The sequence below is a fragment of the Metopolophium dirhodum genome, chromosome 3, assembly GCF_019925205.1.
Source record: "Metopolophium dirhodum isolate CAU chromosome 3, ASM1992520v1, whole genome shotgun sequence".
Lineage (NCBI taxonomy): Eukaryota > Metazoa > Arthropoda > Insecta > Hemiptera > Aphididae > Metopolophium > Metopolophium dirhodum.
In genome coordinates, this window is record NC_083562.1 from 766140 (window position 1) to 788159 (window position 22020).

Here is a 22020-nt window from a genome sequence, read left to right on the forward strand (position 1 = left end):
TTCATAAATATGACAGTTTTATTGAGTAAATAATTCAAATTAACAATTCGTTATCATTGTATACTACTGAATAGTATTATAGTATAGTGATATATATTAATATATTATGCATTTATGCTTATGAGTAATGACATAATTATTAAGAAAAATTTAATATCCTTAATGGTAGACACTTTTTAATACTTAAAAAAAAATATAATATGATAAAAGATTATTCAAATTTAAGCACTGGCTGTAACAGTTTGAATTGTATTTCCATGAATCAAAATACAAGGTGGTAATCCTCTAGTTATCACTTCCATCCAATACATATGTATTTGGTCTAGTTTCTCGGTGGTTTTTGATGATGATCTATAATTAATACAAAACACATTTTTTCCGTTTATTTTTCTAAAATTATTATAATTAAATACTCTTAAATAATCAATGTACAATGTACACATATTCACTTACATAATAATCAAATCAGATTGCATTGAATACGTTTCTAATAAATCTTTTACGTACAAGGTATCAATCACAGTTTGTTTGTTATATTTTTCATCGTCCTGTTGTTGATTTTCTAATTAAATTTTAAATTAAATATTAATACATGTTCAAATGTTGGTGGTTTGTTTTCACTTTTCTTCAATCTTGATTTGGTAAAAAAAAAACGATGGACGTACCCCTCAAAATGTTTTCAGTTTGGGCACATTTCGATAAAAACTTAGGTCATATGGACATTTATCACAATAGTTACGAAGATGTTAATAATGTTTTTTATATAGATAATATGGTTGGTAAGTTAGTAGTAAGTTACTCCGCGAGCATTTATTCAAGCGATAAAAATGGATTTGAAACTTTTATGGACATTTGTAGACATCTAGTAGGTGCTACTTTGATACATTTTTATTCTGTAACCTATCGTAGTTACCTACATATCGTTTTTGTATGTTGGTTAGTGGCGCATTTAAGGGGGGGGGGGGGGCTGGGGAAAATGCCACTGGCGCCAAATTTTAGGGACGGGAAAATGTTTATAGCGTTCTATTACCTATGAGAACTTTTTAAAAAAATATTACTTTTTTTTAAAACTAACTAAAATGACAGCTGCAGCCATAAAGATATCTGCTGAGCTTTTAAAATATGAATACAATACAGATTTGGGAACTTAATTTCCCAATGAATATATTCATTTTGGCAGTTATTTAAAAACCATTTCCAATTCTCCTCCAAGTATAAAGACATGTAAGTGTTTATAAGAAAAAATGATTTAAACGATATCTTACTTTAAGAGGTTAACTTGGGAGCTATATTCGCATTCGATCTCTACGTCTTACAAACGCATAACATAGAAAATTGTAGGTACGTCCTGCAGATCACATTTAGCTCAGTTAGTTTAAAAATTAGAGTGAATTGACCTCTTATACAATAATTTAGAAGTAAGAATATTATCTAGTGAAGTAGTAAACCTCATACGGTTTTTTTTATATTTTAATTATGAAGCAAGTTATTTTAAAATTATAAATTGTTTGTGCAACTTGCTTTAAAATGTATTTAAGTCTAAAAAAAAACCTAACAGGTTCACTAGATAATAATCTTACCTTTAAATTTCATATGAGATAAACGTGATCTGCTGAGCGTACAATTTGCTAAGAGACTAAAAACGCATGCGGGTGCAGTGTCCTCTTATGTAGATATTGCTTTAAAAATGTTATTATGCACTCTAGTATTAGTAACTTTTCAACTGAGAGATCGTTTTCAGCCCTCATAAAATCATTTTTAAGGTCAAACATAGACGAAGAAAGACTGTCTGCATTAGCAATTATGAACATAAAAGCTGACGTCACTACAACAATAAACTATAATGATGTTATTCAGGAATTTGCTCAAGACCGTGCACGGCGAAAAATATAAGAGCATTTTTTAAAAATATTTTTGTTGTTGAAGTATAGGTATTAATGATTATTTTAAATATATTTATATTTATTATCTACAAAATATATTAAATGCATATTTCTTGGGGGGGAGGGAGGCGTTGGTAAAATAATGTTGCCCCAGGGCGCTTATAATGTCTAAATGCACTACTGATGTAGATAGATAATACTAAAATATACATGATGCAATATGTTTAAATTTCATACATAAGATTGATAAGACATAAAAAATCATTTAAATTTGTTTTGTATAATCTTGACTTCGATATTATTTAAAGATATCTTAACTCGTATTTTGTTAAATTTTTATTCCTTGCTTAATCTTAAATTTTGTGTATTCTTTCTGACATTTTTGGCATAATAACATGTATACTTAAATTATAATCTGGACTCTACTCTCCCAATACAAGCTATGCTACAGGGAGTGCTGCATAATGTCTATTGTCTTATTTTTGAAATGTATTGTATTATTATTTGCAAAATAAATTATTATATTATATTATATTCTATAAAACTATAAAAGTGTCAAAATAAAAATTATCAACCATTATTACCTTGATTAATAAACTGTTGGTTCCATAAAGTGGTGAAATTTGCCATAGTTTTAAGACTAGTTCTTTTTGCTAATACAACGTCTATAAAATCAAATTGAACCCGATACATGGATAATAATTGTTTTAATCTGAAAATGAATATTTGTTTTACATTTATTAGTAGGTATAATGTGGTAATGGCATTTATTTCATTCCTTAATTATTATCAGTCTAACACGAATAATAATTATTTTGTGACACAATAAATTGGAGTTTGAATTATTAAGTTATGAATTCCCTTGACATGTTCGTGCTGTTTTTTTTTCTGCGTATAGAATTATGCTATCCTATCTCATTTTATACGGTATGCTACATAATACAACATATTATATCATTATACAAGGTAGTTCACTAAGCATGCTCACCCCCATTTTTCCTTTATTAATGAATTTAATCACAACTATTTTTGTATTATTGAGAAAGTCTCCTAGCTGTAGTCTGTGTTGTGATACAAACTTCTGTTTTTCAATTGAGAACCTCCCCCTTTTTACTGTAATTTATTCAGTGAATAATTTGATGTATCTAATTCAAAATTCAAAAGAGTAGTTTCTCAGTTATCAAAATATTTATACTAAGGATATTTGATAATAGTCTTTACAAATATAAAATAGATGTAATCTTGGATATTTATTATACTTTTACCATTTTTACAAATTATAAATGTTGATAGATAAATATTAATTACTAAAATGGTCAAATTACTATAGCCCCCATAGGTACCTTCCAGACCCATTATCATAGACATATTATCCTTAATACACAAAGTTAAATAGGCAACTCAAAAATTATCCGTTAGAATTTATATCATCTTCAAAATTTTCAAAATACGAATAATTATCCACACAATAATTTACGGCAAAAAGAAGGGGAGGTTCTCATTTGAAAAACAGAAGTGTATATCACCACAGGACCATCCTTAAGACGTAACAAAATAAATATTTCAAAGAGTTTGAAAATATGGTCTTTAAGAATGTAAGGGGGTAAACATGCTTGGCGAATCATTCTGTATAATATAGGTACCTATCATTAAAATATTATATTTTCGATGAAAAAAATTGTTATGATATATTATAAAAACAAATATAGATTGATATAGGTACAGCTTATTCATATCGGCGAGTACTGATTAAATAATTTGTTTTGTCATGATCAGTAAGATAATGTCAAACTACTAAAATTTGATTTGACACTATAATTTTACAATGAAATAAAAGTGAAACAGGACCTACGACTGTAAACGGTGCAGATAACAATAAACAAATAAAATGTAAAACTTTAATGGTACGTTATTTAATGATTATGACGTATAATATCAACTAATTTAAAATATATAAATATATGCAGTTTGTATGTGCTCTATATCATATTATATTATGTCCTATATATGCGTGCAGTAATTTTCGTAAAATAAATGTATTTGAAAAAAACGTCCTATTAATTTAACAGCCGTATTTTATTTATAGATAATTAGTATCATACAATGCTGAACGTTACATAGGTAATTAACTATAATATGACCATAAGTGGCTATAATTTAAGCGGCATGTTGTGTATGCTAAATAACCTATAAAAAGTAACGCGTATTTTTATAAGCCAAAATGCGTCAAATAAAATTTAGTCAACAAAAAATGTGTGAAAACTATTATTGTTATTATAATTATTACTTATTTTTCTCCGTGTCTACGTTTATTAGTTGATCCGTCACACCAAATATTCGAAACTTGCATTTTTTCCAGACATCGCACGATTTAAATATGTGTGCAATAATCAACGCTAAACCTGTAAAATTCAGTTTTATTATGTAAATATTTTATGTCTTATCGGCACACATATTTAACTCATTTCATATAAACACACCTCCATCGTCGAACAGCCACCATACATCCACTGTCCCATTATTCCGTTTTGAAAGAAATGAAAATTGAGTATTGTGCATTTTTACAGAACAATCAAATTCCCTGAGATTAAAATAATTTGTTTATCTTAAGACTATAGTATAGGTATATGAAAATGAACAAATAAAAAATAAAAAATCCATGGAAAAAATATTACTTTGCTTTATATTTTTCTTCTTCATTTATTAATGATGTACTGTTTACTTTTTCATTTTCGTAAAATTGTGTTTCTGTGGTTTTAGCCAATTTGATATCTTTGCTTTCAATGGTTGTATCAGTCATCGGTAACCGAACAATTATAGCCGCAATTCCATCCATATTTGATAAACTTTTAAAAAAAAATGTTATTTTAAATACATAGTTTTTAATTAAATATAATAAAAACGTATACTTTAATATATTTAAATATGTTTGAATATCATCATCCGTAGAGTTGAACCAGCCGTGTTTATAACCAAGTAAAATAATATTAGGTTTAAGAATACCATGACCACAACTATTTATTATATGAACACCAATATCCAAATCTATATTATCGAGTACATTGTACAAAGATTTGATCCCAGTTTGATTTAACCAATTCACTCCTTTTTTCAGTAATACTTTTTTTGGTTTATGTATTAAAGGATCCTGCAAAAAAAAATAATACATAATGTGTCTGCTAAAATTGTAAATAATATGTACAATTTGTTGGTTTTTACTAAATATTAATTTATTACACAGACGTTTAAAAATGAATCTTTCTATAAATTATATTATAGTGGAACAACGGTGTCTTGAAGTCTTAAGGGTCCCGATGCCAGTTTTTTAAATTTTCCACAATTCTATAAAATGTGAAAATTAAATTTTATATTTTAGTTACCACCTCAATTATAAGACTTTTCCACTAAACTACAACCCGAATCCTATTTAAAGGGGAGGGGGGATTGATAGGGAGTATTATATCGAAAAAAATGACTTAACGGGAATAACTCTCAAGCTTTGTAGAATTGTCAGATTTTGATGACTATTTTTTTATCTGAAAGAAGTTGACTTCCTACATTGATCTCTGATTTTGTATTTTATTTCAAGTAATTGTACTCAACTTTGTAAAAAAATGCTTTTTATCTTGTATTTTTTTAGACATACCTATTATAAAGTTTGAGAATAAAATATTGAAAAACAGAAATCGATGCGGGCTGTAGAATATACCATCTAGCAGTTAAAAAAAAAAAATTATGAAATTTGGTTGATTCTACTAGGCGGTATCGTTATTCACGCAGAGTGTATTTTTGAGGACAAAATAGTATCGGCACCGGGCGCCTTAAGGGACCAAAAAAAATTAGATATACAGAAACTTTGAGATACCGGAGTTTGAGATACCAAGGTTCCACTATATTAATATGCTACATTTTACTAGGTAGTCAGTAGTTCAACATCGAAAATGTTTTAATCTTCGTTTAAACAGTTTAATCTGTTTTAAATTACTTTATAATTATCATACTAAAATTACATTTTTAAAATAGAACAAATCATGTTTATAAATACCTTTATTACATTGATACACATTTGTAAACCATTATTTTTAGTTATTATATGAGCAAAATAGACCAATTCTTTTCTTGATTCAGGATCACCAGAAAGTACCATAACATTTGGTACATAGTTTTTGACATGTTGTTGAATGGTGTCAGCCATGTAAATATTCTTTATAACTGTTTTAATTTGTTGTATTTGCCTTGAGGATCCCCAATTTATATCTATAATTATTTTCATTAAAATAATGATTTATAAAAGTCTATCATAATTCATAACTCATAACATTTATAAGAATTATCAGTTAATAAGATTACTAATTTCAATATTTGCAACTAATTCCATACCATCTTTCTTTCCAGCTGCAATTGTGTATAAAATCCATATCACACATCCAACGATTACTGACATTTGTTTGTCAATAAATATCATTACCAAAAAACAAATAATAGCCCCAGCAAGACTTAACCATTTGTTATAAAACTAGAAACATAATTAATTTTTATTGATGCTATGTTATTTGTATAGTACCTTAGTATGTACCTAATATGTATTATGGACCATATAATTTATTATGATCCAATACTATTATTGTACTATTAAATAGGTACCTTGTATGATGGCCTCCAACCTAAAGGTTGAAAATGTGCAACATGAAAGGTACACAAATTTAACAAAGCGTATGCACACAAATAAATCGTTGAAATGAATGATGCGATAGCATTCAGTTCACCTATAAAACAATGTATCAACAAGGTTTAAATTGTGGTTTTAAATTAATGTGTTTGTATAAACTATTCAATTATGTTGGCATATACACCTATAGTGAAAATGTATTATCCTAATATCCAATAGGTACCTATCCTAGTATTTTATAATGAAATATGAAGTTTTGATTTTAAATAAACAATTATTTAAGGTAGCTATAATATTAAATATTAATCAACAATATTATTTTCAATACCTATTAAAAGAAATATCGATGATATTACAATAGCCAGGAAGTGAGCTCGATAAGGTTCATTAGATTTTCCATAACCTTTTGCTAAGTATTTCAGGAATGGATAAATGTCATCTTGACCCATTCTTTGTAATATTTTAGGAACAGCAATTAAGGCAGTTAAAGCAGTACTTAGGGTGGCTGCAAAACAACCCAGGTATATGAGATACGGCCATAAGGATATTGTCTGCATCAACTGTAACAATATATTTAAATTCAATAACAGTATAAATACAGTGACAAATATAAATATTTTTACATTTTCGTTATTGTATAATCCTTGAGTACAATTTCTGAATGAACAATTTAAATAAAATTCATTTAGAATTTCGTTTGGATTACCACTTGCTTCCCTTAGTTGAACAGCTCCGGGCACTACTACTAAAACAACATACGAAGTAATGGTAATGAGAATCGATAACAGAGTTCCCTTCGGTATTGCAGAACTCGGATCCTGCAAAATCACCATATTTATAATTATTGCCAAAGATAATATTTGAAATTGTTAAGTAAAGCTACCTTAAGATCTCCCGATATATTTGCCCCAGCTTGTATACCCGTAACAGATGGAAAAAAAACGGCAAAAATTGTAAAAAACGTTTGATCATCCGTATAATGCGAATACCAATTTTCTTTAAACGTCTTCACTAAAAAATAATTCATTTCTGTAACTAAATATTATACATTTTAATCAATTGTGACAGTAGAAAAAAAATTTACTGCTAAATCCAGTGAAGCCAGAAGCTATTGCAGCATCATTAGTTGGTCCTATAAATGATCCGATTAAGACATCGAAAATTGCACCAACAATAAAAACTAGCAATATATTTTGTATCTTGAAAAATAATTAGGTAAATTTTAACAATACTTTTACCTAAGTATACCATTCTACCTACAACTATTATTAGCATTACTAACTTTAGCTTCATCATCCATGCCTACTCCACACAATACTCCCATAATAAGTATCGCTATAAATCCTGTAAGTATAAATATAAAATTGGAATCCATTGCATATATATCAAACGTATGCAATAATGATTTTAATGATAAGCAAAATCCGATTGTGTTCAACGCCACTAAAATGGTATTGGCTAATGCCAAAAGGATTCCAATAGACGCACCAAATTCCGGTCCGATTGATCTGGAAATAATAAAATATAAACCCCCTGAGGGATTATAATATGTTAGTTTTCAATCTATATTATCTATATTTTTTATTACATACACCTATTATTATAGAACGTAAATTAATTATAACGTAGATAGATCTTGGACACTACCTCCTATTAGCATAATGCATTTTTAAATCTCTCTCCCTCAATATAGCTTTTCAATTTCAAAGATATATTATAATATAAACATTTTGATTTCCTGAACGTGTACATTTTGGGACGTGGAATTATGCTACATAATTAAAATACTAAATAATAGTCTAAATCATAAATCATTACTAATTCAATGATTAAATGTTAAAACTATACTAAAAAAAACCTTGGGGAAGTTGCTCTACTGCAGTGGTTCTTAACCAGTGCGCCTGGGAACATATAGATACTCCGGGAACTTTGAGAAAGTTTTTCATTAAAATTGAAAAATCAGTGAAAAATAAAAATGTTTTAGAAGAAGAATTTTTATTTTTTAGTTTTATTGTTTTTACATATTGTACTATTATTTTATTCATTCTTCAATAAGATAATGGACCCCACTGAACATGTTGGGGGGGGGGGGGGATTATACGATATACAGTCTATATTATACACTATATAATTATAGGTAGAATTGTCTATTGACTGATATGTAAACTGTTATGTACCTATGTAATTTTAAATACCTACTTATATTAAGCAATTTAAACACATAGATAATAATATATATATGTACTGTTTTATTTTACGGATGTGGTCCAGAAAAATATTATAAAATTATAAGCGTTCCATGATTCTGAAAATATAAGATAACAGAATGACTGAACACTGAAACCCCTGTGGGCTCCTCGCTCCCATAGTCACATATTATACCATGGCATATAAGACACTGACCACCACTGGTTGGATTGGCATTTATCTTGCATCTTTAAATAGTCTTTCTCCTTATTTAATGGGTGGTACTGTGGTAGTAGCTTATAATTTGAATATAAGATATTGGTATTAATGTTATTGAACTTTTTTTTCATATTTATTTTAATTTGTACCTACAATCTGTATCACAATCTTATTTACAATAAGTACAATAGATGGAGGGATACACAAGAGGTTTTGGTTTGCTTGATTAAAGGAACTATTCAATAACAGTACTTCATGGCGTGGGTAGTAGTGGTTATATTCGACTAGTGACTACTTTCTTCCTATAAAGTTAGATTAAAATTATTATAAGTAATGTAAATTTGTTTATTTTAAATGTTCGTATGGGAGCCGTATATTTTATTTCAAAATCAAAAGGAGCCGTGGACCCAAAAAGGTTGACAACCACTGGACTAGTCATTGAATTGATCATTAATTATTCATTTATTGATTTTAAAATAAAGTATTTTTGTAAATATTTTGAATACTTTTATAAGGTATTTGTATTTATATTTAAATACTTTTAAAAGAAAGTATTTTAATACGTATTTTAAATACAAATTACACCAAGTATTAAAATACGTATTCTGAATACATTTAAAAAGTATTTTTAACAAGACTGGTTTCCGGTAACCCGAATACCCAATGGCCGGGGACCATTAAATTAAAAATTAAAATTAAATTTTTTTTTATATTGTACGATATACAGGGTGTCCCACTGAGATCTGACAGATGAAATAACTTTTGTTCTAATTAATATTTTTAAAAAATTTCTTTTAAATATAATTCATAGACTATTGCGCTACATTTTTAGTATACATTTTTTATTTTTTATTTTTTAATACTGAAAATAAAAAACTTAAAAACTCATAAAAAAAATTTCCAAAATATCCAAAATAGCCAATTTGTAAATCTGATTTTCAGAAAAATTTATATCGAAAAAACATTTATTTAAGTCAAGTGGCTGATTTTTTACCATTTTTTTAAATATCAATATTCTTGTTAAGTAATATACGATCTAGTTTATGTTAGAAACATTATAATTTTCAAAAAATATAAATCATTTTGAAATTATGTTACAAAATGTTCATATAAAATAATTTCAAAATGATTTATATTTTTTGAAATTATAATGTTTCTAACATAAACTAGATCGTATATTACTAAACAAGAATATTGATATCTAAAAAGTCGTCTTATAGTCTATGAATTATATTTAAAAGAATTTTTTTAAAAATATTAATTAGAACAAAAGTTATTTCATTTGTCAGATCTCAGTGGGACACCCTGTATTAAGATTAACGATATCTAAATTTCTTTAGTTAAATATACAATTACTACCATCACGTACGGTACAGCTGTTAGGTTACTGTTAACAACGGTTACGCTCAAATCTGTCGTGACGGTATTTTTCTATGTTACCCTCCATAAAGAACTAAACTTTAAAAAAAATACACCTTTGGAAAATCAATACATTCATAGCTCTGCTTAGAATCTAAAACTATTTAGGTACTATTGTATAAATGTGTAATACAATATTAAAAAATACCTCCTTTAACTCGTCCATTAGTGCTGATGGCTGAGAGTGAAAAGGTAGTGATAACTATTATTACAAGTGATATGAAGATAATCAAAATTGAATCAAATATGCCAGCTTGTCCTACAATCCATGGCATCCGCAAGAAAAGCATAACACCCCATATACTGAGTAAACACGGATTCAGCACACCTTCGATCCATCCTAATTTTATTCCTTGGTCTACATTTAATTTACTTTCTTCGTCGTGAACCAGTTTCTCATAGGATTGGATCTATAAAATGCATTGTAATATAAGTATATATTATATTATATATTTATTTGAATAACAAAGGCAATACGCCAATACGTAGTACATAATTGATAGTTATAGTATTTACATAATTTAGTAGGTATAATATACTATATAACATATGTGCAATAGAATTATGGAAACATTCAAAACAATCATAATATAATAGTTATTATGACTTAAGGTGCAAAGCGATATCAAAGGAGTTAACCTGATCAGTTTATTTGTTTGAATCATCAAAGTGGATTTTCAGTGGAATGGTCAATGGGAATTGGGAGGGGGAGATAGGTGTTATATTAGTGGGTTTTAATTAGTTATATAAACTCCATACGCCAGTGTTGTGCACAGATAACTTTAAAATGGTCTAAATAAGATAACAGATAATGCGTTGAAAATTATCTAGTTATCTAGTTTTATTTATCTAGTTAATACACAACACTGTCCATACCCACGTAAAATAAATCAGAATTCAGAAATATTGTACTGCGAGCTTATGTTAGTTGATTTATATATTATGATTTTATTAAATAATTGTATCAATATTGTATGTCGGTTAGATATTATTGTTGGTAATATACTAATATTATAACAGGGAATATAAAGTAATTATAAACTGAAGTTGAACAAAAGTTGTACATTGATCAATCGCCAAGGTGCTTATTTGGAAATCTTAGGTTAGATATACCAATTTATATTTTACCTATAATTGCAATAAGTAATAATATATCAATATATTATTATATTGCTCAGAGCTCGTGTGTATAGATATATCAGATAATATAAGATAATAAACAACTATACCGTCAAAATTGGCCCTGAAAACTGTTCAGTCTATTAAAGACTACAGAAGTTAAATATTAACTGCACCTTCGGCTACAAACGATTTATTTTGGAACCATTACAATGTAATCATGATATCATCAGTCATCATGATAAACTTCTAATATAACATTAAATATTCAAACAAATAGACAGAGTTTATTACACTACGGATTTTCAAGGATTCATATGAAACTGATATAGGTCATAAAGTCGTGTACTAATTATATATGAGTGGTCATCTATCCATAACGTTGTAATTTGTTCGGCACCTCAACTATGAATTAAAACTACGACTTAAACTAAGAATATCTGTACAGCTATTTTAACTTACATTTAACACAATGTAAGAAAAACGTTTAATGTATGAACGAGAGACTTAAAATGATACAATTATTTTCATTAAATTTACACACACGTGGAAAGGATAACTATAAAACTTACAAACAAATTTATGACTTAAGATTTTACCAAGTATTTTAACTCCCTACACAAAATGAGAACCCTAGTTAGTTTAACGACAAAAATCTATACCACGCTGATATTAAAGCTAAATTAACTATTAACTATTAGTGTATCTACGTAGCGAGTATAAGCTACGTATTTAAATTTTCTGTTAACGTAGCAGTCTTCATCTTGAAAATAGAGTATACATAAACCACCCAACCCACAATCATAAGTTTATATACAGACATATACATAATATATAGCTGCCACATAAATAATATAGGTACTCTTAATTTTAATGAACATTTACCAACATCGTTTGGTATTAGAACCTTTGTGGTTTCTGTGGTATCTACCTATTTTAAATGTAATGGCCTGGGACAGGTGTAATAATTAAACTAAAAAAGCAAAAAAAAAAAAGGACAATAATTATCTTTACATACATTTTTATTTTATTCACAATTAATGGGAAAATAGTTTTTGCCTTAACTCATCTATACGACTATACAACCGTTAATACAGGCACCTGGCACATTTCCAAGACCAAAGTGAGTCAGGTCACCTAAGAAAACTCCGTGGCCCCTCAATAAAAGCCGGTTTTTTTTTTTTATTAATATACTGCTCAATAATCATGGCTCACGATTATGAATTATAAATAATAACATGTATTAATATGTCTTATAACTATTTCCAAGTTCTAATATCTATTTTTAGTTGCTAAAAAATAGTATACAAACACAAATGTTGTTGCTATATCGAAAAAAATAAATTACATCCAAATAATAGCTCAAAATAAAATTCCTTAAGGATACGTCACACATACGCATGTGTATTGCTTCTGTCTTACAAACGTAAAACATAGCAAATTTTCGTTCCTTGTAATAGCATTAGATTTTAAATTTTCAACTTTTAAAACAGTAATTTATTTTCAATAAATTATGTAGGTAGGTATATAGCAGGAATTAATATTCATACTTTAATATGTGACGATATCTACATTGGTAATAAAATATTTATATCAATATCTACAGAGATTTGTATTAATATTAAAGTTGGTTAATTTGGCATACATAACGATTAACCAATAAAAAATTTGCAAACAAGTAAATAACCATACAAACGGACACAATATATGGAAAAAATCTTGACTCTATGTATGAGCATATTATTTAAATTAAATTATTATCAGAAATAGTTTGTCATCACTCATCAGTTGTGGGTACCTAGATAATATGGGATTTTCAAAGTGACAATATTTTATTGTTAAAAAAAGTACACTTTAATGTTATTTAAACAAGAAAAGACACTTTACCTATACAATTCAAGTAGGTACTGCTTAATTAACGTATAATATTTTACAAAACCTATTTCAGCAAAAAATGTGTTTAGTATTAAACCTACGATGAATCAAAGTCATTCACAGTTAAATACATAATAATATATCAAATATAAACAAACATAAACATAAACCATAAACAACAATTTAAGAAATATACAGTCATAAACTCATAACTCATAACTCAAAATCGTATAGGCGTATATAGCTTTCACACGGACCGTATATAATATAATATGTTCTTTTTAAATATTTTATCTGTACTAAAATATTATAAAATATTAGTTATTGATTATTTTTATATTTGAATCTTAATAAATCGAGTTAATAACCCAACTAAAGGTTACACAAACTTACAAACGTGTTTTTATTTAATTTTTTTTCCTGTATAAAAGGTGAAGTGAACACTATAGGCAGAACGGAACATCGCAAAAATGATGATTGATGGTACTTTATAAAAATAATATTGGTACTTTCAAAAAAATGTGAAAAACTCAAAAACTACGTATACATAATAAATTTGGCAAACATAAATTGTCTTAACAATATAATACTGGTTAGACTGTTAGAGATTACTATATGTGTAGCTTGGTATTTATATTTCATATTAAAAATATTGCCTTTATTAATATTAAGTTATATATTAATTATATAAATTATTTTAATCTATTTACCTGATTCGTCCAATGGTAAGTTTTTAGTTTAACATCCACCTGTTCAACCATACTTGCCAACTGGGTACATAAATAGTGATAGATAATTAAATTAACACTTTTTTCGCAATAACAAAGATTGATTAAGAAAATATTTACATTTTTGTAGTTGGTATTTAATTGTGTAAAAAAAGCTTAAATTTAGTGAAAAGGATTTATTAATACTTAATACATTTTTAAAAATAGAATGTATTGTTATATCATGAATATAATTTATTTTTTATATTTAATAATTAATATTTGTACATATTTTAAATTAATAAATACTAATACGTATACAAAATTACAAGTACCTAAGTAAACAAAAATCGTATGTGATAAACTGATAACTGTTGCAGTAGAAACTGAACCGGTTTATACCGAGTACAATATATTATTTTTTATTTGGTGGGGACTATATAAAAAGTGGTACATCATTTAAAAGATCATGGTTATAGTAACGAATAATTAATCTCAATTTAACAAACATTTAATAGAAATACAACAACAAATATTTTAAAAATATATACAATTTTTGCTTAAATATAAGTTGGCCTAATACTATAATATAATATTTACAAAGAAAATAGGTATTATTTATATTAATATTTCAATAGACGCACACGAATTCACGATGCAAGTAGTTGTTGCTATGGAAATAATATTATAGTTTATTTAACTGTGCGTGATCGATGGTCGATGGTTTGAAATATTCATAAAATGTCAGTATGTTAAGAAAAAACTTTTTTTTGATTAAACAATTTACGTCCTTTCATTAAATAGAAAATTACTAAAATTTTGTAAAAATGATAAGCGATTCATTAAACAACAGCACGCACCAAGGACGCGATTACGTGAGTTGTTTTAAACTAATACTTATTAGTTATTAGTTATTACCTATGTCGTTATAATGTTATCTTTATAAATGTGTGTAAATAATACTATAATGATTCAAACTTAAAAATTATCAGTGTTGTTTAACCGAATAATATATTATACTGATTACTCGATTACTGGGCGATTGTTTTAAGTGGCCACAATGCCAACACATTTGTTTTCCATGTTAGCGCGTATTATATAGCAATATCTATATTTTATTGTATTTACATTTTATTAACGTTTAGGTAATACGTAAAAAAATGCGTTAGTAAATAAATAATAAACAATAATAAAATATTTCGTACTTCCACGATACGACTCTTTGGTTCTGTTAAAAGCAAAGTGACCTAGGTATTATACATTCATTATAATATGTTTATTCTTGTATACGTTTAATTAAAATGGATATGCAGTCCTATGCATTGACGGGATAGTTTATTACAATTTTCTTATTTTGTCATGATATACGTATTTTAGTTTAACTTAATTTCTCTTATTTTTAGGCATATTTTTATTTTAGCTTTTTTTTATGACTTATTAAAAAATGATAATATTAAAATAACTATTTGGCCATGCACAGGAAAAATCATTCTTTGTAAGACTTATTAAAGGTTTTGCAGCACTAAACTTAGCCAGAGTCATAATCGTGGAAGTAAACTGTTTCCATATAAAAGTTTACTAAAAGTATACTGTTTCAATAACCACGAAATAGATACATAGTTAACACTTGTTAGTGTAATTGTGTTTTAACATTAATAAATACTCAACAACTCGAAAAGTATTAACGTGTTTGAAAATATATTTGTACATGTTTTACTTGAGAATTTTGGTGTATTTAAATGGAATTACGAACGCGTAAAAGATATTTAAACTTTTGATGAATGGAGTGGATTGGCACATGGCACTATGGTAGATACGTCCTCATACCTACCCGTAAAATATTGGGCCCCTTCTCTACTCACCAAAACATCAACTTAATAATAAAATATAAGTTAGAAGTCATTATTTAAAAATACTTATAACTAAGTGTTATAATTTATAAACTTAGTAACCACTCGTTCAAAGTTCGATTTTATGTATTAAAATTATCAAAAATATATTCTGATTAGGTATATTTTAGGACCATCAATTAGAATTTAAATGCAGTAAATTCGCTCTGCTGTATAGTAGGTATCGAGTGTACATCTTAATTGAATAGTCCACTGTAGGAATATTATGATGTGGAACTGTTAGTTGAAATGTTAAATTTGAATTCAATGATTTACCAATGTAGGTATACGAAAAACGATTCTGAGCGAAGACAGTCTGTCAGCCTATATTTCCAAAGATATTTTATATTTTTGTATTAGTAATATGGTGGTTAAACAAATATTTTAAAAATATCCTTGAGTTTAGACTTCCTATATAATAGTTAAATATTGGGTGAAACGTTTTAAGTCATTAATTTTTTTTGAATCGCAACAAAATATTTATTATTAAATAGGTAGGTAACTAAAATTGTTATTTTTCATTAAATTACACAACTAACGACTTTTGTAAACATTTATAAAAATATTTAAAAAAATTAAATATTTAAAATGTTAATAAATAACTTAAATTAGTTATAATGTTTTGAATATAAAACTAATACTTATAGTAGCATAAATGAATTATAAAATCTTATAGAAATTGAGCCTGACGTCCGTTACAAATTATAGTGATAAGCTTAATGATGAGGTACATACTCAAAAGTTTAGGTCAAAACCACGGTCCAAAGCTGAACGTCTTCCCCGCTTTTAGATTCTGAGCGAAGCGATGAATGTATTGATTTTACAATAATGTGTTTTTTTTTTTTAATTTTTTTTAATTTTTTTTTTTATTTTTGTGTCTGTCATCACCTTTTAGGACTGTAAAAGTGCTTGGATTTTCTTCAATAGTAACTTTTCTGATAGGAAAGTGAATCTAGTTGGTACTTTGGGGGGTCAAAAGTAAAAATTTCCCAGTAGTTTTCACAAGCGACGTGAAAAACAAAAGAAAAATTAAGGAAAAACGGGAATTTTTACGCAAAATCTGTTTTCGAGAAAATCGATTTTGGTTTTTGGTGTAACTCTAAAACAAATGACCGTAGGGACATGAAATTTTGACCGAATGTTTATTTTAGCATTTTCTATACACCATAAAATTTACAAAATATTTTGACTCTTTTTGAGCTGTTTACGGCCATTGTCAGTTTTCAATTTTTTTAGTTTTTTTTTCTATAAATATCAATACAATTTTATCTGTTGAATAAAAAAGCTTGAAAATTTAATAGAAGGCTCCTAGGTTATTGTTTCAAAGGCAGATGAAAAAAATTAAAATCCTTAGTCACAGTTTTTATTTATAAGCATTTAAAGTTTAAATTTTGACAAAATACGGAAAAATCACGAAAAATAGCAAATTATTTTGAGTTGAGAATTCATAAAAATTTTTCTTTTTAAATCTAAGATTTGAAAATGTAATATAAGATTACTCATAAGTTTGTCTACCTTTATCAAAAAAAAAAAAATGTCTAGAAGAAACTTGAATTAAATTTTTATGAGCGTCTGAAATTTATATTTTTACAACATTTGATATTTACTCGATTTCTCATGTAACAATTTTCTTATTTTATTGTAATTAAAAAACGAATGACTGTAGATACTTGAAAATTTCACTGAATGTTTATATTAGCATTTTCTATACACCATAAAATATTGAAAATATTTTGACTCTTTTTGAGCTGTTTACGGACATTGTCAGTTTTCAATTTTTTTAGTTTTTTTTTCTATAAATATCAATAAATTTTTATTTGTTGGGTAAAAAAGCGTGAAAATTTAATATAAGGCTCCTGATGTTCTAATAGCAGTTGAAAAATATTAAAAATACATAGGCACAATTTTTTTTTATAAGCATTTAAAGTTCAAATTTTGACAATATTTATCAAATTTATAATTTATTAATTATTTTGTGGTTAAAAATTTATAAAATGTTTAACTTTTATGGCTAAGGATTGAAAATTTAAAACAAGGCTCCACATAAATAGGTTATATATAAATTACTTTATTCACAATAATATCATCAAATATACTTGGTAATATCATAGGCTGACTGACCGTTTTCGCTCAGAATCGTTTTTCTTATACAATGATATTATTTCATTGAATTCAAATTTAACACCATCCATTACAGTGACCCACTTGTAACCTACTGTACAGTAGAGCGACATCCACTTATCCACCTTTTTTTAAATATTATTACCCAATTTAAGTTTTTATAACATGTGTGCAATAAATATTTAAATTAGGTATTTATTTTACTACCTATTTTACTCAATCACTAAATGTATTTACGGGTGTACATGTACATGTACTTATCTTTATTATTATATACCTACGGTTGTAGATGTGTAGACACTTATTAGTAGGTATTAAGTAATAAAAACAATTTAGTCAAAGCACAATGAGTTAATATATGTGCGAATGTGGGGGTTCGATACCGTGATGTTCTGTTTTTGGCTAACATACGTGCGATACAGTATTTTAGACGTGTTTTTGCCAAACATTCCAATTGATCTATTGAAGCGATAAAAATTCTGAAAACAGATTTGCATTTGTCGTCAAGTCTACTTGAAATTGACTTTCCCATATTTTTGATTTTTTGATTTTAACTTCTCCAAAAATTAAAATACGACAATTTTTAATACTCTTTTTTAATACGAAATTTTTAGAAATTTTGGGGATAATATCAAAAATGTGGGAAAGTCAATTTCAAATAGACTTGACGACAAATTCAAATCTGTTTTCAGAATTTTTATCGCTTCAATAGATCAATTGGAATGTTTGGCAAAAAACACGTCTAAAATACTGTATCGCGCGTGTGTTAGACAAAAACAGAACATCACGGTATCGAATCCCCCCCTTAAGACACTTGACACAGTATAGCTTTGTTTAATAGATACAATTTTTTATCGATGTTCCCATAAGTTATATTATAATTGTTATTATGTAATATATATATTATATACTACTATAGTTCATTAGTACTATACATTATTTATAATGATGTCTAAAAAGTAAGATTGCAATATATCATGAATTATTATATTTAAAAATATTACTATTAGTTGAAAATATAGATTACATAGGTAAAATAATAATAATATACTAAAACAAAATATTTTAGTTTATTATTTATCTTAAATTATTTTAAAAAGATCCAATTCTGGAAATTTGTAACATGTGATTTAATTGAATTGCTATTAAATGACCCGCGTCACGAATTCCAACTAATTTACACTTTATGTTCATACCACCTAAAATGTAATAAAATCGTGTTTCTCGCGTGTATATTTTTGAACTTAGGTACCAATTAATTTTCAGTGACAATATTAATACTTATATGTACATATAATTGTTTTAATTATAGGGGCGTTTTTTCTTTGATAACGTTCTTCTTGCCCCTTATACATTTTCCAACATTCCTGAACAGTTAAATAGTAAATTTGTATGCGCAATAATAATTCATAATATACCTACACCTTCATAATTAATACTTGTGACTTGTTCCATATTTTTTATGTTCAAGCATTTTTTTAAAATATTTCATAAGGTAAACAAAATCTTAATGAAGTATATTGTATATATTACATTTATTGAACAGACTTACCCTTATATAATAAATATACATATATATGTGTATATTAAAATATTGTTTATATTATATACTCGTTGCTTACTCAAACATTAAGAGAACGCTACACCCGCGATCGTTGTCTCCGTTTTACAAATGCACAACATAGCAAAAACTGTTTAGCGCGGGACAACTTTGCTTCCTCTGTACCTATTTATAGTAGAATTACCAAAATTCCACAACGCATAGGGAAGAACTTAATCTGCGTCGTAACCTTTTGAAGTGAAACTTCTATACGCGCGATGGAAGTAAATTTTCAAGGCCGACACACGAACCATTAAACGAAAATCCGTCACGATTTATAACTGTTACCATAACAACAATTTTAAAACAATGGCAACCAATAAGTATTATTATAATAGCTTTGAAACCCACGAAAAGATAGATAAGATAAGATAAGATATGATAAAGAAATATGATAAATATAAAGATAAATAAGATAAGATAAAGAAATATGATAAATATAAAGATAAGATCTAACCTAGTTATGAAACTTGATGGTAAGAACATTATCTGTGTTCTGTAAGAAGTTTTTTTGCGATAACTCAGTTTTTAAGTGAGTTATGAGCATTTTTAATTTACATTTATTATACACACATAACTCACTTAAAAACTGAATTATCGTAAAAAAACTTCCAACAAAACACAGATAATGTTCTTACCATCAAGTTTCATAATAGGTCGATTCACTCTAATTTTTAAGCTAATGACATAAAATGTGAATTTCTGAGCGTAAATATTTTGGTATGTTACGCGTTTGTAAGACGGAGACAACACATGCGGGTGTGGCGTCCTCTTAAGCATATCCCAGGAAAAAAGTTAATTTACCTATAGAAAGGCTTGTAAATGGTGATAACAGAATTATATTTGGTTCAGATTTAATTAAATTAAATTAATTTCCAAGCTAAAATCAAATTATATTTAAAATGTATTCACAGGAAAAAAAGAAGAAACAAGAAAGAAAAAAGTCAATTCTTTATTTGATAGAGAATTTTCTAAGATTCGAAGGGTACGAATAGTCAAGCATGATTTTATTATTTTATATACCTACGCATCAGTCATTATGTAATAAAAAGTAAATAATTAATAAATACAATAAATTATGAGGTAGGTATGGTAACCTTTTTAGTTTTAGTACTTATATTTATTAGAAAATATATATGCACTATATAATATATATATTTTTATATTTAAAATATCGAAAAATAATAATATTACAATTTCAAATACATATTTTTTATTATTATTCATTAACCCACGGCAACTCAGGTCATTGGGTGGTTTTTACTGGGGGGGGGGGGGGGGGTACAGTAGGTTTAAACACGTGTGTTTGTTAGTTTGGCAGAATTTTCTAGTGGGAACCCGTAGGTATCTGTCATGACCGGGTGGGGAATGGCGGCCTCTCTCTCCAGTCTCCAGACACCATGACTGCCCGAAGAGAAGTGCCGCCCGTGGTCGGGTTTCGAACCGGTGACGGTGTGCGTCGCAACCGACGCCTTAGTCCACTCGGCCACTCCGTCCCCCATACATTATTATGTGCATTGTATAGTGAACACACCAGTGTTTGGAAAGAACGTCGTTCGTTCCGCGTTCACGTTCATATTATAGCTAGTGAACGATACGTGAACGTCACTCGTTTTTTACAAATAGAACGTGAACGTCGTTTATATTTTTAATGAATTTGATCGATTTTTAAGACGTTCAATTTATTTACCATTTAATAAATATTATATGTATAAAATATATTAATTAATTATATTCTAATAATATTATTTTCATTTTTCCCATTATAAATTATAATTATTTGTTTGATTGCAAAATATATAAATTAAATACGTGAAATTCCAGTGTCCCAGGCTAGACATACAATAACAATAATATTATGATCCTAACCTAACCTAATCGGTTTATCTGCATAATAAGTAAACTAGTATTCGCTTAAAATGTCATTTAAATAACGTGTTGGATATTAATTATTAAAAAAAATAAAAATTAATTCAAATACTTTATAAATTGTATATGCTCTAAAGTCTAAATTGTATTTTTATTTTTTGGTTGAGTCGTATATGTTAATGGGTTTTTAATTTTTATATTGACTGCAGGCTAACAATTCATAAAAAAAAAATTAAATGGACGACCCAATGAACGCGTTCGTTTTTTAAAAAAACGTGAACGTGAACGCATTTGTTTGAAAAAAATACGAACGTGAACGTGAACAAGTTCCTTTTTTAAGGACTGAACGTGAACGTGAACGAGTTAACTTTTTTAATGAACGTTCCGAACACTGGTAATTATGTGGATCGTGAACGGCAATCAACCACACTCATTAAATAACTAACTTATAGTAGATGTATGT

At 27.3% G+C, this 22020-nt stretch overlaps 2 protein-coding genes across 4 annotated transcripts in view; one reads left to right on the forward strand and one right to left on the reverse strand.

Annotated features, from left to right (window-relative positions):
- On the reverse strand, positions 1 to 14962 carry LOC132940958 (bumetanide-sensitive sodium-(potassium)-chloride cotransporter-like). Of its 2 annotated transcripts, none has more exons than XM_061008776.1 (18): positions 14723 to 14962; positions 14082 to 14141; positions 10526 to 10787; positions 7835 to 8085; positions 7637 to 7751; positions 7436 to 7563; positions 7176 to 7370; positions 6881 to 7112; positions 6528 to 6649; positions 6264 to 6399; positions 5929 to 6140; positions 4793 to 5031; positions 4559 to 4729; positions 4364 to 4464; positions 4171 to 4285; positions 2468 to 2595; positions 454 to 562; positions 1 to 351 (listed from the first exon to the last, which is right to left on the reverse strand). In XM_061008776.1, the coding sequence occupies exons 2-18, from the start codon at positions 14130 to 14132 to the stop codon at positions 222 to 224; spliced, it is 2697 nt and encodes an 898-aa protein (XP_060864759.1). In that variant the 5' UTR covers positions 14133 to 14141; positions 14723 to 14962; the 3' UTR covers positions 1 to 221. The 2 variants fall into 2 exon arrangements, with proteins under 2 accessions (XP_060864759.1, XP_060864758.1); XM_061008775.1 differs by having other exon boundaries at positions 14220 to 14962.
- Positions 14820 to 22020, forward strand: part of LOC132940961 (katanin p60 ATPase-containing subunit A-like 2) — a 17394-nt gene continuing 10193 nt past the window's right edge. Inside the window, exons 1-2 of one of the 2 annotated variants that reach the window (XM_061008779.1) lie at positions 14820 to 14953; positions 20603 to 20673. In XM_061008779.1, coding sequence (XP_060864762.1) covers positions 14906 to 14953; positions 20603 to 20673 — 119 coding nt within the window. In that variant the 5' untranslated portion in view covers positions 14820 to 14905. Of the gene's footprint in view, positions 14954 to 20602; positions 20740 to 22020 lie in introns of both variants that reach the window. The other variant, XM_061008780.1, reaches the window with a different exon arrangement.